This window comes from Schistosoma haematobium, chromosome 6, assembly GCF_000699445.3.
Source record: "Schistosoma haematobium chromosome 6, whole genome shotgun sequence".
Taxonomy (NCBI): Eukaryota; Metazoa; Platyhelminthes; class Trematoda; order Strigeidida; family Schistosomatidae; genus Schistosoma; species Schistosoma haematobium.
In genome coordinates, this window is record NC_067201.1 from 6,237,210 (window position 1) to 6,255,455 (window position 18,246).

At 38.9% G+C, this 18,246-nt stretch overlaps 1 protein-coding gene across 2 annotated transcripts in view; it reads right to left on the bottom strand.

Annotated features, from left to right (window-relative positions):
• Positions 1–10,174: 10,174 nt before the first annotated feature.
• The window catches only part of CDR2_1 (ATP dependent transporter multidrug resistance (SNQ2)), a 41,888-nt gene continuing 33,816 nt past the window's right edge, over positions 10,175–18,246 (bottom strand). Inside the window, exons 6-7 of one of the 2 annotated variants that reach the window (XM_051216750.1) lie at positions 16,846–16,967; positions 10,175–15,147 (exon numbers count right to left, since the gene is read on the bottom strand). In XM_051216750.1, the coding sequence (XP_051065356.1) occupies positions 14,761–15,147; positions 16,846–16,967 (509 nt within the window). In that variant the 3' untranslated portion in view covers positions 10,175–14,760. Of the gene's footprint in view, positions 16,968–18,246 lie in introns of both variants that reach the window. The other variant, XM_051216749.1, reaches the window with a different exon arrangement.

Genomic DNA, 18,246 nt, shown 5'->3' on the forward strand with positions numbered 1-18,246 from the left:
CAGATACCTGACTATGCGCCTTTAGCTTAGATGTACTCCGGGTAGTCAAACGTTAATTCTAAAGATTCGCAAAACTCTTAATTTCTGGAATTTTATTACCGCTGGAGGGCTATAGTATATGAGGAATTAACTTGTTTTAATAGAAGCTTGGACTAGAGAATCTTCATGAACATAAGGCTGCTTTCGTAGAGGCGTCCAAGTTATAGTGCATGACACTGGGAAGGACAGTCATTTGATGAATCAGTTTTAAGCATTTAGCTGGTGGAATTTCGTTGCATTTTTAGCACATTCATTAATTCTGATAGGCATAATTTGTGAAATAAGGACGAGCAGTGTTTACTGATCAGTCATAGAAATATCACCAAAAGAATGATTCTGAATTCTTAAGAAACAAGTGTTACGGAGAATGGGATGTTGCAATTTCATGATTCATGTACGTTTTGTAGTGGTATGTCCAGAGAAATTGAGACTATCCTTGCAACACACTCCAAAGTCATTTGCAGATTCGGGTTTGTTCAGTACGTTTGGTCATTGTGGGTTGAATTTCAACAAGTTTGTCTTCAACGCATAGCCATCTGCAACCATCAGTGTTTAGTTCTATACTTCAATATTTACCCTGATCATGTACTTTATTAGGTTCGCATTTGGTTTAAGATATAGAACCAACTATAGAAACAATGTAAGGATGAAAACTGACTTTCAAGTCAGTTGCTTAGAAGTGTGTCGTACCTGCGCTACAGCATTTACTATTAAAACGGAACAGACATTCTAAAACTTGGGACTGGTTTTCTGAATTATTATTGATTAAAAAACTTTCTGTATAATTATGTTGTGACATTACGTTGCAAATATACTCCGCTTATCATAAAATTTCGGTTGTACTATAAATCACCATATTACGATGTATTATGCCCGGCTTGTTGTCAGTCTATCTCTCACAATCTTTACTATTTACAGCCACTTTTGGCTCGTTTATGCATAATTGTTTTGTGTGGTATGTTGCAATTAGGTATGTAAAAGTGGTTAGTCGCTAATGCCAGACTTAAAGACAGGATATAGAAGGGAGCTATTGGACAGCAGAACTATAGAAACCTAGTCACCGGCTCAAAATCTATAGTTCTATTCGAGCATGCAATTGGCCGAGCCTGATACACTAAACTGCAATGCGAATGATAGATGGAGCTGGGATTATAAATGGAATTCGTGACTTGTAACATGACATTTGCCAGAAAGTTCACAAGACGCAACACGTACACATACTGCATATTCTGAAAGGCAAAGAACCCAAGACAATGTCATGCACAAAACCACTGGTTGTTCACCCAGATACATAAAGTTATATATTGTCATTTGGTGTCTATTCGTAGAAAACTGATTTGATCAGCACCATTGGGGGTTAGCAATTCCGATGGACTGAATTTTGTTGACTAGGATTATGAGTTACTCTGTGAAAGACTTTTACGGCACCTACGTGCGGTAAGATCAGATGTCGCTTTTGATCACGAGTGTGATTAATCTCGGAAAAACAAAAATTTATTAGGCATATGGAGCAAGATATTATTCTGCTGAGGCCTTGTTATGAGTAGTGAGATTAGGTCATCGCAAAATAGGTGAGGAGACACCTGATCTTTTATCACTTTCCCTATTATGCATAGGACGGCCTGTGTGAGTTTTGTTGGTCTGCAGTTCTAAAAAAGGGTTTTCGGTCCTGGCAGTACACATTAAATTCCTACATTCAAGGCATGTTCCTGCTACCGGGAATGGAGTAAATATTTCGAGTAATGATGCTAATATGGCCGGCTCTGCAATTTTATGAAGAAATGATGGGATGCAATCAGCATCAAAGCTAGCGTTTAACCTTAACGGTTTCAATAGCTGCAAAGGTACTGTCGAGGTGCACCACTGTACACAATTCTCGTTCTACATTGCCTGTGGTTATGATGACTGAACTCTGAAATATCTATCATCCACATTTATAGACTGCAGCAACATTTACATTGTATTCTATGTCTGGGTATATTACTGGAACCATAACAACCTCATTGGAATTATATGATTGTGGATTCTGGTACCAAACGCAACTCGAACACGCAAAAACCTGCCGATTCAAGTAACGTCTCTTATTTGTGTTTATAACTTATAGTTGATATATTATAGCATCAATATCGGCAAAGCAAGAGCAGCATACTTACAACTCAAGAACATCTGGAACTCAACAACTGTCAACCAACACGAAAGTCAGAATTTTCAATACAAATGTCAACACTGTATGGGGCAGAAACTTGGAGAACTACGAAAGTCATCATCATTACGCCGAGAAATTGAGACAGATGTGAGAAAATGAACGAAAATTGAACAAAACTGGAAAGCAAGGCCCAGGACAGAATGGGCTGGAGAATGCTGGTCGGTGGCCTATGCTCCATTGGGAATAACAGGTGTAAGTAAAAAAAAGTAAGTAAAGTAACAATTATTAGAATGCTCAACAAAGAAGGTAGTCAATTGTTTCTACGGGGTGAAAAAATAATCAACTCATGATGAAATCCTTCAGCAAAACAGTTTGGTGAGTACATTTATCACTGATAAACTATTTAAGCAAAGTGTGAACTGACTGACTTTTAACCTGATAATGAAACTGATCTTTCTATCAAAAGATTTTTTTCGAACGGGAAGTTTAGTCCTAACGTGATTTGCATTTATCAAACTTTTGCTGTGTTCTCACGCAACAAAAGTACCATTTCAGTCCTAAAGAATCTATCCTGAGCTATACGTTCGGTAGATTACTTTTTTTTTTGAGTCTCACTATATTAAATAGTTACCTGTGGTTTTGCCTCAGCTTACTATTCGGTTTTTTTGTTTTTCACGTATAGACTAGTTTCAGTTTATATCACTCGTTTTGTCCATTTTTGTCCGTTTTCAGTGTGCTTTTTAGTGTTTTTTTAAAGGCTTAGGCTCTTGCAAGCATCTATAACATAGTTTGCTTCAACACAGTCATGAAAAACTCATGCAAACGTCCGGGATGCCGTTTTGCTGTCACAACTGGCATGCAGTGCGACGACTGCAAAGGTTGGTTCCACGAAGCATGCACAGATCTGACAGCAACTTCTTACAACAAACTCAGCAAGTCAGACCAAAAGTGGGTATGTGTCACGTGCAGCACGGACGCAGTTGTCTTGCTGAGTAACATCATTGTCCTACTGACAGGTCTTCGGAACAAGTTGTCAGTTAACTTGGATAACACTAGTAAAAAATCCGGTCGACAAACAAGAGCGTGTGACGGACTCAAAAATAGGGATGTCGACAGGCATACCAACGATGGAGCATCCATCAACACTAATGACGACGTGTTGAGGCTCAGCACCATCATTACGTCGACAGTACTAGACTCCCTAAGCAAACTCGGGTCTCCCAGCTCAGGGTCCCCGGACACAACAGTGGTTCCCAAAAACCCTGTAGGTGATTCGACCCACGTTAAGAGAGCCCATAAGAACCAGGCATCACCGCCTAAGCCGAGCAACCCAAGTGTTGCTGCACGGAAAATAACTGGTGATTTGGTCGCACAGTCTACCCCCAAGACTGTCCGTCCGGTCAATAAAGAGCCCAAGATTCAAAAACGCACACTGACCTCCAAACAACAAGTTATTAAACCTGAACTCATCGTGAAACCTGGTAAATTAACAACAGTTCGTGACGATTCTCTCATTATCATGAACCTCGTTGACAATCCTGACCTTCCTCTCAGTCTGCAGGACAAAAACGACAGGATGCTCTGGGGTGAATTGAACAAGAAGCTTGAACTTCCTAGAATAGAGCCTTTAACGGTCACCCGGCTCACTCGAGGAAAGGATTCTAAGCATCTAAATCACCCGAGGCTTCTCCGAGTAACATTTAAGAATGCTACCGACGTAGAGGACGTCTTGCTAGCAAGTCACTTGCTGAAATCAGATGGTAACGTAAGAATATTGCCCGACATACCGTACTCTGAGCGCAATATCATACGAAACATCCCTAAAGAATCTCGCGAGAAGTTTTTCCGCGGTAGAAACATAATTGTTCAAGGTATACCGGAAAATGCAGACCCTACTCAATCACATTCTGACATCAGGGAATGGAAATTCATCAAACAGTCCTTGAGGCTCAAACACATACTGACTCAGCATGTGACGAGACTAGCCAAGAAGGACGGTGATCCTAGACCTCGTCTAATGAAGATAACCTTCCCATCTTCCCACATGGCGGCTGCAGTTCTGGAAGCATTTCGTGCTAATAGACGTCGATTGCCACCTGGAATCCACATGCACCCGGATAGGCCATACGAAGCTAGGACCAAGAACAAAGGCAAGTTGGAGTTGACCATTCCACTTGTGGACTGTCTAAACGATAAAAAAAACGTGTAAAGGACAGGGCCTACCACCTCGGCAAACCTCATATAGGTGGGCTACCTGTCCATTCACATAAGGTTCATACAGAAAAACAGGACGAAGCTCACGCCTTCCAAATTGAAAGCATAAACTGCTTATATATGAACGCCGCGAGTCTACCAAACAAACTGGATGAACTACGTGAACTAAGCAACGCTAATAAGGCCCATCTGATAGGAATATCTGAAACCTGGATATCTTCTCAGTTCTCGGACCAAGAGTTAGCATTACCTGGGATGACTTTGTTCCGCAACGACAGAAAAACAGGAATTGGGGGCGGAGTAGCCATATACATAAGCTCTTGCTTGGAGGTGCACCAAGTTCACAACCTCGAGTTTAACAATCTTGAGGAATCCATATGGTGCTCTGTAAGATTGTCTAGTACTTCGAGGTGTCTAGTCGGAGTCATTTACAGAAAGCCAACTGCCAACATCGAGTACGATAGTCGTATGCTGGAAGGACTATCCCGCTCTATCCGTCTCGGTTTCACACACATCCTGATTCTAGGGGACTTTAATCTCCCTAGAGTCAACTTCGCGGAACACACGTACACTGGAGGCGACAACTCAATTGAAGCTCGGTTCTACAACCTCATCGATGACTTGGGCTTATATGAAAACGTGAGGTCGGCAACTCGTTGGAGAAACAGTCAGACACCATCGCTCTTAGACTGTGTATTCACTAACGAAGAATTCCTAGTCGACAACCTCTCAATCCTGGCTCCTCTGGGAAAGAGCGATCATGCCGTCATAGCCTTCAGTTTTGTCATCAAAACTAAGCTAAGGTATCCCAACAATAATTTGCGTTGGAACTTTAAACGGCTGAATGTGCCAGCTCTACATGACTATCTACAACAGGTGGCTTGGGATGTTCACCCTCAACTCGATGTGGATGGTCATTGGGACTTCTTACTGCACACGCTCTTATGTGCTACAGACCATTCAGTTCCTCAAACGGTTCCCAAAAGCTGCAAGCCACCTACAGTAATCAAGAACCGTACCCTTCGCCTGCTAAGCCGCAAAAGGCACTGCTGGGCGGAATACAAACGAACTAATAACGATGGAGCGTATAGGCAATATAAACATATCAGGAACATATGCACGAAGGCTATAAGAGAAGACAGGCTTCAGTACCAAACAAAGCTTATGGACAAATTCGCCTCTAACCCTAGAAGCTTATTCCGTTATGCAGCCTCTCTTCGTCAAGCCAAAACAGGAGTTTCTCAACTGGTAGGTCTTAACGGCCCGACCAACAACGATGGCGACGCCGCTAACCTTCTGGCGGCACATTACTCTCAAACGTTTCAACCGGCTGACATCAACTTTACTGACGACAGTTTCATCTGCAATTCCACAGGACTTTCCGAAGTAGACCTAAGCGCTGACTTGGTGTTCCGGAAATTGCAGCACTTAAGATTAGACACTTCTCCTGGCCCGGATACGGTTCATCCTGCCATACTGAGAGAGGCAGCCTCAATCTTGTCAATGCCGCTTAGCGTGATGTTTTCACACTCGCTTAGCCGAGGCAAATTACCGGAAAATTGGAAGTTGGCTCACATCACACCAATTTTCAAAGGTGGTCGACGCAATGAACCTTCAAGTTGTCGGCCGGTGGCTCTTCTGTCATTACCTTCAAAACTCATGGAGTCTCTGATATGCGACGGTTTAAATGACTATCTACTGTCCTTAAATTTCTTCTCACCCCAACAGCATGGTTTCAGGAAGGGTTACTCTTGTATAACCAACCTGCTGACTGCGGTGGACAGCTGGACAAGCATCCTCGATTGCAAGGGAAAGGTTGATGTCATCTACCTTGATTTCTCAAAAGCTTTTGATAAGGTTAACCACATGTGTCTTATCAACAAGCTCAAACGACTAGGTATCAAACCACCCCTAATCGATTGGCTTACTTCATACCTAAAAATCGACACTTTAAGGTTAGGGTTAATTTCACTTTATCTCAGGCTATGGAATGTCCTAGTGGGGTCCCCCAGGGCTCAGTACTAGGGCCTCTTCTCTTCTTGATCTACATAAATGATCTTCCTCAACAGGTAACGTCAGATTTATTACTTTTTGCCGACGACGTGAAACTTTGGAGAGAGATACGCAACCAAGACGATACACAGGCACTTCAGGAGGATCTGACGCGACTTCAAAGTTGGGCAGACGATAACGGACTTACCTTTAACACTTCAAAGTGTAAAGTAGTCCATCTGCGACATGTTGCAAACTACAGTTACAACTTAGGAAACTCCTCTCTAGTAGTATCCCAAGTCGAAAAAGATTTAGGAGTCCTGGTGCCCCATGATTTGAAGTCTTACGCCAACTGTGACAAAAATGCCTTCCGAGCAAACCTTGCACTGGTAACGTTGAGGCGCATTTTTGGCTAGTTTGACGGAAGAACTTTCCACACAATCTTCAATAGTTTCATCCGTCCCCATTTAGAGTACGGAAACATAGTACTCCCCCCTCACTCCAAAAGGACAAGGTCACTTTGGAGCGTATCCAGCGGCGAGCCACGAAATCAGTTCGAGGACTCAAATCTAAGCCTTACGAAGAACGCCTCCGTTCACTAGACCTTTACCCATTAGAATATAGGCGTCTTAGAGGTGATTTATTAATGGCTTATAGTATTCTTAACACTTCTGGACATCCTCTTAAACACCTACTTAAGCTTAGTCCGAATAACAACCTAAGGGGTAACACCCAGAAACTGGAAACACAACATAGCAAGACGGAATGTAGACACAATTTCTACTCCTTAAGAGTTGTCAAAATCTGGAATTCGCTGCCAGCCGAGCTAGTCCAAGCGACTTCTCAGGAGTCCTTCAAGAGGCAACTTGACCTATTCTTAAGGACCAAGAACAGCATCACATTATGATTTACCAATCTCTTTTCCTCTTTTATTGTTAACATACCTAGGTTCCTGCCTGGAGGATTTGGTGATCCCCTGCTACTAGACACGGAAGCCTGTTAAGCGAAAGCTTCTTCTATTCCGTCCACAACCATTTGAACCATTTGAATGTAAATCTTATTCGTGCACTGTATAATTTATAGGTTGACTACAGCTGGTGAATCATCGAAAACCACTAAACAATAAATAGCTGTTCCATTCAGGTACTGGACTCCATAGTAGTGTACACCACCCAATCCACTAAGGACCAAGCCTAAGACCTTCTAGTGTCACAGAAATCTTTTAATTGATAACAAACATATTCTTTGATATATGCGAACGAGTAGAAAAAAATTGTATTTCTGACGTCCCGTAACTTAATGTAATGGACTTCTTCGGAGTAAATAAATAACCGAAAAAATCTAATGAAATTCTAAGTAGTACAAAGAAAGAAGTGGGTTACATTAAGTCACGAAACGTCAGAAATGCAATTTTTCTACTCATTACAATATAACCAGAGATTTATTAATAACTTCCGGCCTGATGCTCAACTCCACCTGTAGCTTTTTTAGGGTTACAGACGGTCTAAAGTATGGGTAAAGGAGAGGGAGTGGACAGGAGGTCAGCAACAGCATCTCGTAGAAAACAACCTTGCTAATAAATACTAACCAGAATAAACAACTTAAACCATTTAAACTCGATCGTGGAAGTTGAAGGACCTTCTTTCAGAAGAATTATGACGCCTCATGATGAAAGCCGATATTCTTCGGAAGTCACGAGGCCGATGCCCCTTCTAACAACCAGAGCAACAATTTTCATAGGTACATGGAATGTTCGGAAAATGTGGGAGACCAGGAGGAGCAAACAAATAACTGTGGGAATGAGAAGATAGAAATTGGCAGTGATCAGGATAAGTGAACCTCATTGAACGTAAGCTAGACAAAAAAATAGATCAGAAAGAAATGCTGCTGTACTCCAGTTACGAAGAGGAAAATGCTCCGAACACTCAGAGAGTTGCACTGATGCTGTCCAAAGATGCACGAAAAGGATGGGAATCTCATGAATCCAGAATCATTGAGGCATCCTTTGAAACAAAGAAAGAGGAAATCGCAACGAAATTTATCTAAGGTTATGCAACCATAAATGATAGCGACGTCTACAATAAAGATCAGTTCTATGAGATACTACAGTCGACCATAGCGAAGCGCTCAGGAAAAGACCTGATCGTCCTGATGGGAGATGTAAACGTCATAGTCGGAATGGACAACACCGGGTATGAAGAAGTAGAATTATGACCTATGATATTATTAATGCGCTAATAACAGACCTAATTTAAAATTGTAGACTTGTCATGATATAACTGCCTAATCTATAAGGTCTTACGTAGGAGTCATAACATTATCTACACCAACTCATCGTATCATAACAATCACCAATACATGATGTAGAACAAGCTCAGGCTAGAGATAGGACAATATATTTAATATGAATAAAAAATATAAGATTTAACAAGGACCACGCCTGCAAGGCCAAGCCACACCATTCGATCAACTCTAATTAATTCAATTCCTTGTTCTCGCCTTCTCCATCGTTAGGTATTTCTCCGCGTTAAATATTGAATATCTATTTTCCGAGTAGTCTCGTGTTCAGCTTTGAGGATTGTGTGATTATGGTCCAATGACACTACAAAGATACCGCGAGACGTCATGAATTGAAAGAAACAAAGATCGTGAGGGATTCGTAAATTCGTGCGCATTCAATTAAATAATTAAACGCGGCAGAATATTACCCCACAAATACACAAAAAAATTACATGTGACTCACTGGATAACACCACGAAGAACCTGATAGATCATATTTGCACCAGTAAAAAGTTACAAGGTCAATGGCAGTCGTGAGAACCAAGAGAAAAGTCGACATTGCATCAAATCACCACCTAGCTGTGGCCAAGATGAAACCAAAGATAAAGAAGCATTGAACAGCCAGACAAACAGCATCACAAGGGTTCAATAAAGCGTTCCCTCGACATAATGACAAACTCAACAAACTCAAGATAACTCTCAACAACAGTTTTCAAGCCCCATAGGACCTACTCAAAGAAGAAGAAAATACTATGGAGGGCAACTGGAAGGGGATCAAAAAAGCATTAACTTCAATGTGTCACAAATTGATGGGTCAAAGCAAGTATCATCATCATAAGAAATGGATCTCTATCGAAACCCTGGAAAGAATTCAAGAAAGGAAGAACAGGAAGATAGAAATTAACAACAACCAGCCGAATAAGAGCATAAAAAGTCAAGGTACAAGCTTAATACAAAGAAGCAAACAACACAAGTGACGAAGAACATTAGAACCGATAAACAGAAAAACGTGGAAGATCTTGTAGTGACTCACATTTATCGCGAGAACACGACTGGTTTAATAAAAACAATTATTATTATAACCAACTGTACCAGTGTTTGTTTTAATGTGCTTTTGTTTAACTGTGCTAACTATAGCCATTTTGTGCTTCCATTACCTTCCATTATTGTTCCGCGGTTTTCGGTACTGCTCGCACGTACTCCTGTCTTCTGCTTCCACTTGTACCACTTCTTGGCACGATCTCGGTATTCGTTCAATACCACGAGATCGCCAACGAAATAAATCTGGTTACGTTCGATCCTCGCCTTCTGATTTATTTGGCACGTGTTTCTTGGTAGCGGTGTTCATAGTTAATCCCAACTCGACGCCACGCTACAATCTAGCAAGGAGAGTGGATGAAGCTGACCATATGACATGACGAAGAAACTGGCGGGGAAATATGGCAAACCGGAGAGACAGTTCAGGGACAAACAAGGCAACATAATCACTGGAATTCAAGGACAGATGAGTTGAACACTTCTAGGAACTTTCGAATAGACCAGTCCCATGAAATCCACCGGATATCAGGCATCACACACAGAACTTCCTATAGATGTCACACCACCAACGATTGAAGAAATAGGGATAGCCATCGGAAGAATCAAGAGCGGGAAAGCATCAGCACCTGACGGTGTGCCACCTGAAGTACCGAAGTCAAATATATAAGCAGCTGCAAACATGTTACATGTTCTATTCAGGAAGATTTAGGAGGGAAAATAAGTGCCGACAGACAGCAAAGAAGAATATCTCATCAAGATGCCAAAGAAAGAGGAACTGAGCAAATGCAGGAAATAGAGACATCAAACCACTGTCGGGAACAGGAAAAGTTTTCAACAGAGTATTGCTGAACCGGATGAAAGATCCAGTAGACGCCCAACTTTGAGATCAACAGACCCGACTCCATAAGTGTTGGTCATGCACAAACCAAATGGCGACACTACTGATCATCGTTGAATAGTCAGTTGAATAGAACTCGTCACTATACACCAGCTTCCTTGACTATGAGAAAGCATTCCACGCATGGATAGAAGAACCTTATGAAACATTCCTCGACACTATGGTGTGCCTGTAGGGCCAGTGAAATGTTACTGAACCGTGATCAAATCAATCAGTAGTCGGGTCACTCAGTATGCATAGTCCCCCAATCCTCGTCTAAGTCGAGGACAAACAACGCGCATCAGTTAATTGCACTCCATGGATTGGCCCGTGCGGTGGTGGTCGCAATCTGTTTCTTGTACCTACTCTTGCCAATATACTTCTGTAATAAGGTCGTTTGTGTTTTATGGTTATCAAAGTGGCCATAGTACCTGAATACGATGAAAGGGTGCCTTCGGCGTTGGCTACACCATTCCTGTTTAACACGAGTAGGCCTTCAATCATTCGACATAGATCATCTACGTTGTTGACCTACATACAATGTAAAGTCGTGCATGAAAGACAGCTAACAGATGCATTCCAAGTAAGGACCGGAGTAAGATAAAGCTATTAACACTCACCCATTCCCTTTCTTCAGGCGGTTGACTGGATTATGATGACCTCCATATCGCGGGGAAAGCACGGAATACAATGGACAGCTTGCAACTAGATTATTCGGACTTCGTAGATGACCTAGCTCTCCTCTCTTATACATAGCAACAAATGCAGGCGGAGAAACCCAGTGTAGCGGTAGTCTCTTCGACAGTACGCCTCGACAGACACAAGGGCGAAAGCAAGGTCCTGAAATGCAACAAAGCAAGCACCAACCCAATCACACTTGATGGAGACACTATGGAAGAAGTGGAAAGTCACGTATCTGGGTAGCATCGTCGATTAACAAGGAGGATCCGACGCAGATGTAAATGCAAGGATTGGCAAAGCAAGGGCAACGTTCCTACAGTTGAAGAGCATATGGAACTCAAAAAATTTGTCCACCAATATCAAAATCAAAATGTTCAATACGAACGTCAAGACAATTCTTTCGTACGGTGCCGAAACTTAGAGAACCAGCACAACCACAGTAAAGAAAGTACAAGTATTTCTAAACAATTGCATACGCAAAATACTCATTGTCCGTTGACTGGATATCATCAGAATCAGCCTACTGTGGGAGAGATCAAACCAGCTTCTAGCTCAAGAGGCAATTAGGAAAGGACGTTGGAAGTGGATAAGACATACATTACCGAAATCATCAGACTGAATCATGAAGCATCTATTTATTTATTGTTTGAGGGTGCATCACGAAGCAAGCGCTAACTTGGAACGTTGAAGGGAAGTGGAAAAGTGGAAGACCAAGTAACACACTGCTCCGATTATTGGAAGCAAACACCAAAAGGATGAATAGCAACAGGGAACAACTGAGATTGTCCAGGACAGAGTTCGATGAAAAATGCTGGTGGACAACCTGTGCTGCTACACGAGGGATAATTGGTGTATGTAATTAAATAAGTAACCAAATGTTCAGTCTATTTGAAACTTTGACGTCCAACCTTGGTTTTTGTACCAATGAACTTTGTGTCACTTGACTGATGTCCAGTACCACAATCTCAAATTGAATCAATGTAATATCTAGTGAGATCATAACTGATTGTTGTTGGAAACATTCACTCTCAATATGTTTGGGTTGTACGAGTCACAAATTCAAGCTAGACCATTTTAAAATTAGTTAACACAGCCGATTGTTATAATTTAATTAAGGGAATTTAATGAAAATTAATTTATTTTGTAAATTGTACTTGTCATATAGAGTGGAAACAGTCAGTCAGTAACAACGTAGAACCTCGTACGTACATACATCAGTTCAAGTTGCCATACCACATTAGCACACTGATACAATTGTCGATTCAAATCCCATAGTGGTAGAGGTAGCAAAAGTATAAGCAGTAGTCGGAAAGATTAGGGTTTGAAGATGTTATTGAAGGAGCATAATCCAGTGAAATAAATTTGGAAAGAAAAAAAGAAAGGGGCATGAAGAACTCAGATTAGAATTTAGGAGAACACAAAGAGTGGATGCACCTGCACTATTGCAAACGATTTTGAGCCTTGTCATTCAAGGTCTCTAACCATCGGTTGCTATCATCTCGCGGACCCCAACCAGGTAGTCTACACCTATCAATCTGACTCAGTCCACTTGTCATTCATTTGTGCCATGTTTTTGTCTGACCGCCTCTAGCTTTCTTCTAACCTACTCCTACATCATAAAGCACCGCATGTCGGTGGTTGGGCATACGTAACACGTGTCCAAGCCACCTCAACTGATGAAGTTTCACTACTTCATCAATCGATTTTCCACCTTTACCCAGTACCCACTTCATAACAACTGCACAACCTACTCGGTGGTCCCACGATGTACGAACAATGCTTCAAAGACACCTATGATCGAACACTGGTAACCTACGAATATCCTCTACTCTTGCAGGCAATGTTTCACTGCCATAAAATGTCCTAACCTGTAATCGTACTTCAGACAGAATCAATCAGTTAATGGATATTACCTATGGAAATAATTTCTGTTTACGATAATTTGGATAATCAATATCAATAGATACTTTACTTTTAATATCTGTGTTTCAACCAATTTTGTACATTCATTTATTCACTAAAATCAAACAAATAAAAGGATGAAACGGCCGTTCAATGCTTCCAGGTTTTCCATGGTGGTCTAGTTTCAATTGACTCATAATCTCAACTATTGAAATAAAAGACAATTATGAATTTTTATAAAGTTAGTTGTTTTAATTCTTTATCTTTTAAGAATAATACAAAAAAAGAGAAAAAAAACAGAGAAATGACTATAAACAAGAACAACAACAACAAATCAATACTGATAACAAAATAACAATCAATATTGTATTTCTTTACTTGATTTAAGGAATAAACACAAAGAGGAGAAATGAAAGGAATGTTATAAAACTAAACACAATATTATACAAATAAGATATATATATATAAATTTCAATCCAATTGACTGATTCAACATACCAATTTTAATGTTGATTATAATTTCCTTTTAATTGAAAATATAAACACGTTTACAATAAATAATTAATATCAGAAGGGGATTTTGTGAAGATTATAACAATTTCAATAGTTGAGATCATGAGTTCATTGAAACTAGACCAACATAAAAAAAAACCCTGCTGAGGAGTTCCATAATACGATGAGACGACCGTCCAATGTTTCTAAGTTTTTCATAGTGATTTAGCTTCCATTGACTCATGATCTCAATTATTGAAATAAATAATTAATTTGAAACAAGAGTATTAAAGTTATTTATCTATCAGATAAATCATTTAAATGGAATATAAATGAAGAGAATACCAACTTATATGTATGTGTTATGTATATGACATTGTGGTGTGTGCTACTTATATTGACATAAGTAATATATGATGTTAGTTGTGAACAGAAGGTCTGGCAGCAGAGAGACAAGAGGATCGAACAGTAAAGAATGGAAACAGAATGCAATTTGTATGAAAATGCAAGAACAATGAAGTCTGAGTCATTATAATACAAATGATGAACATTTTGCAAGTTAAGCATTTACTTTATGATTGTTAGATTTTATGAACAAGTCCTGTAATTTTGTGTTAAATACATTCGATTGTCCGCACCCCTGTTCTGTTCACTACAACATGATCATCCATAGAACAACACATTAAGAATTAGTATATTAATAAATTTTGATATCCTCATCTATTGCACATAGAAGAGAGAATATTCTAATTCAACATTATGAGATAATAATGGTGTATCAGAATGAATAACTAATAAAAACGACTTCATTACAACAAACTTATTAACAAGAGTTTAAAGTGTAGAAATACAACATCAATATAATAATAATAATAATAATAATAATAATAATAATAATAATAATAATAATAATAATAATGGGAACTGTAGAAAAACCGAAAGCAAAACGAAAAAAAAAAGAAAAAAAAACTTCGAAAAACGAATGAACAAAATAATGAATTAATGAAAAATATAATAATACTATAATATTATTGTGATTAGTAATATATATATATATATATATATATATATATATATATATGAAAAGTGTTTAAATCATTTATTTGATCTGATTATCTATATTACGTACATTTTTTAATAAATTAAATGTTTCATGAAATAATTGCTTATAAGCTGGTTTATAATCTAAATGAATTAAATCATGATATTGTGAACGTATATATGGATTATAAATACGATCTAAATAACTAACAAAATGAATATCATCTAATAAATCATTAATTTGATCAGATATTCTTGGTTTCAATTTATCATTGATTCTATTTGTTTTTGTTTCTATTAAATTATTTTCAATCAATTCAGTGATAAAAGAATTTTCTTTTTCATTTGATTCATTATTATTATTATTACTATTGTTAAGATCACTAGTCAGTATGTGTTGATGATTGTGTTGTGATGGAGATGGTGTAGACGAACGGCTGCTAGGCTGAAATATTTGAGAAAGTGAGAGAGAGAGGGAGAGAGAGAGAGACAGTTAATAAAAGAAGGTAGTTTGCCATTGACTATTGGCTTCCTGAGTCACATTAAACTTTGACGATGATATATATTACTAGAGAAGTAATATCAATCAGAGAAATAAGTTAGAATAGAAAGCTTTAGTACAGCTACTTTCATATTTACTGTCCTTTACTAAATCAGATTTTAACGTTTACAGTTCGAAATTAGTTTAACTTATGATGCTTGCTGATCATTATGATTATAAGCAGAGTTAAATGTTTTATAGCAATAAGACTATAGATTCCGGATTGGCACATGTCACAACTTGATTGGGTTGTCGGAATTATTTGCATCGAATCCAAAAATTATAGGACATTTTGACATTGGTTATTTCACCAGTCATGAGAAACTTAGGGGTTTGAAAACGATCGGAAAAAAATGTTGGTCGTGATTATTATGGGCCGCCCAACTAAATAATATGTGCCCACTGGAATGGCTCAAGGCAACGTTTAGTGACTTCATGAACTGATACCATATCATGTTAGATCCACCTTACCTTAATTTATCCCAACCAAAATTACACGCCGAATTATTCAATGGTTTGGTATACTGAACAAATGTTTCAGTCAACTCGGTCGATAAAGGTTCACTGCATCATCAACTAATTTTCTATCTTTTCTTAGTGCCATACATCTGATGTCAGCTTTGACCATTCGATTATCCCAATATAAACCAGCATTGCTTCATGACATCTTAAGTCAAATGACAATAAGCTGAGAACGTCTTCTAATTGCATAGACTGCGTTTCACACCCTTAAAGTAAGAGGGAGCGAACTGCTGTCCCGTTTACTCGTATCTTCATTAACAGACAGGCAACTCCGCATGGAGCCCCTCTGGGCCTACTGCCAGTCCCAAGCCCAGGTAAAGGGAGAGGGTTGGGCATGAGGTTAGCAACCCCATCTCATAGAAAACTAACTCGCTAAAAAACGCTAATCAGAAAGAATTATTCAAACCATTTGAACTCTGCCCTGAGAGTCAGGTCTTCATTCAGAAGAGTTATAACGCCTCATGAGTTCCTCCGGAAGTCACGAGGCTGATGCTCTTTCTGACAACCAGAGTAAACATTAATTTAGGTACATGGAATGCTCGTACAGTGTGGGAGGCCGGGGGAGTCTTCTATATTGCTGCATCTTACTTAAGCCACAGGTGAAAAAGCTTCCGATAAAATTCACCTTTTGCTTCATCCGAATTGTAGTAGACAAAGACTAAGAGGGGTCAAAGGCACATGTCACTAATCTTACAAGTTATTACTGTTCCATAAAATCGGATAGCACTTGATCGACTATCTACCGAAATCTAGCCCATGAGAGTGTGACATATTTTTAAAACCAACGTTATACCTCAGCCACCGAGGCGATCAAGTCTTCTAAATACATGAAGTAATGACATAAACTACGACTCAAGGATTGAGAACTGAGTGTTACAACTAGTAAGCTATCCCTTTAGACTTTTATAAATTACTACCACTGAAGTATGAATTTGGTTTTCATCCTATTGTGCTAATGGGGTGTGGCAACTTGGGCCGATGCATATATGTGCTTGGTCCTACGTTGTAGCTAACTGACTGAAAAATGGATAATCTATTTAAAGGAAAAGAAATAAAACGAAATTTAGTAAAACACCCCACCCGATTAACTTCAGATTCTGTAATGACTAGAGAATTTGATAATCCCATAGATTCTGATGATGGGTTAACTTGATTTTCATTAGAAAATGCTTCACAATGATAATCGTTACTAATTGAAGCATCTGTAATGTAAAATAAAACAAAATATTACACAACACTTATTTTCAAAAATCAGTTTGTATAGAATAGTTTGAACTAAATTATTCATGAAAGCAATATTAATGTATTGTATATTGTTATGTAAGCAGTTCTTATTGGGTTCGAAAGTAATTGTAATGTAGTGTACTTAGTTTGGAAATCTTATTGGCATTGGAAACCTAGAAAGTGACTATACTCCTCATATAACATTCGATCAACGTACGTAGCTAGAATAGGGTTTTAATCGTTGTGTTAAGCACCCCCCAGTCCCGGTATAAGGTTAGTATGCGATCTTGGGAATTTCTGGATCTGACTGAAACCATCAACTTATCTAAGTTAGACCATCATTGAAAGCCTGCAAGCAATGAATGGGACTACCCAGATTTCCGCACCCACGGCCACAAACACAAGAATCGGACACAGGAACTTGGGTAACATGCGCGGATGCTTCACCTCCAGACCACTCAGACGGTATCCAACGATGTCAATGTCTAAATTCAATAAATCCACGACAATGAGCAACCGTCTTCTGTTGCTTTCGTTGGGTTGCCTCACACCCGATACGGATTAGCTCCATTTGGTCACTGCTTCTCAACAGAAATCAGGAAATTTCTTCTCGAAGCTAGTCACTAGTGAGGGCATGGTGACTGCATAAGGCTACCTAAATACTAACACCTAATGATATTCAGTATGTTTTGTATTATTTATAGATTACCAATTTATGAGGGGAATTGTCAAAACCTTGCAAACCCTATTGTTTGGGGTGAATATCTCAACATTACTCTGGGTTTTATATTCATTACAGTCAAACAACGAAGTAAAGTTATCTCTGAAAAGTACTCATTATAAAGATTATGACAACTGGCGTTTAATATGATAATTGGTAAATTAGGTCCTGTATTCGTACTGACCTATTGGTAGGATTTAAAACAAAGTGATTTTTGAATGCAACCTAAAACAATCTGTATCTCTAGGTTCGTATCAATGCTCGTGTCATACGACCTTCTAGTTGAAAAAAAATCATCTTTCACGTTATTGTTGAATAATGTAGATCAAAGCGCCCATATATATATATATATATATATATATATATATATATATATATATATATATATATATATATATATATATATATATATATATATATATATATAATATCAAGAGTTGCATTCACATTGAACGAAAATATTTTATATAAAGAAACATACCAGTTGTCAAAAATCTTTGACACAAGTACTAATAAACATACAACATTCTAGTGTC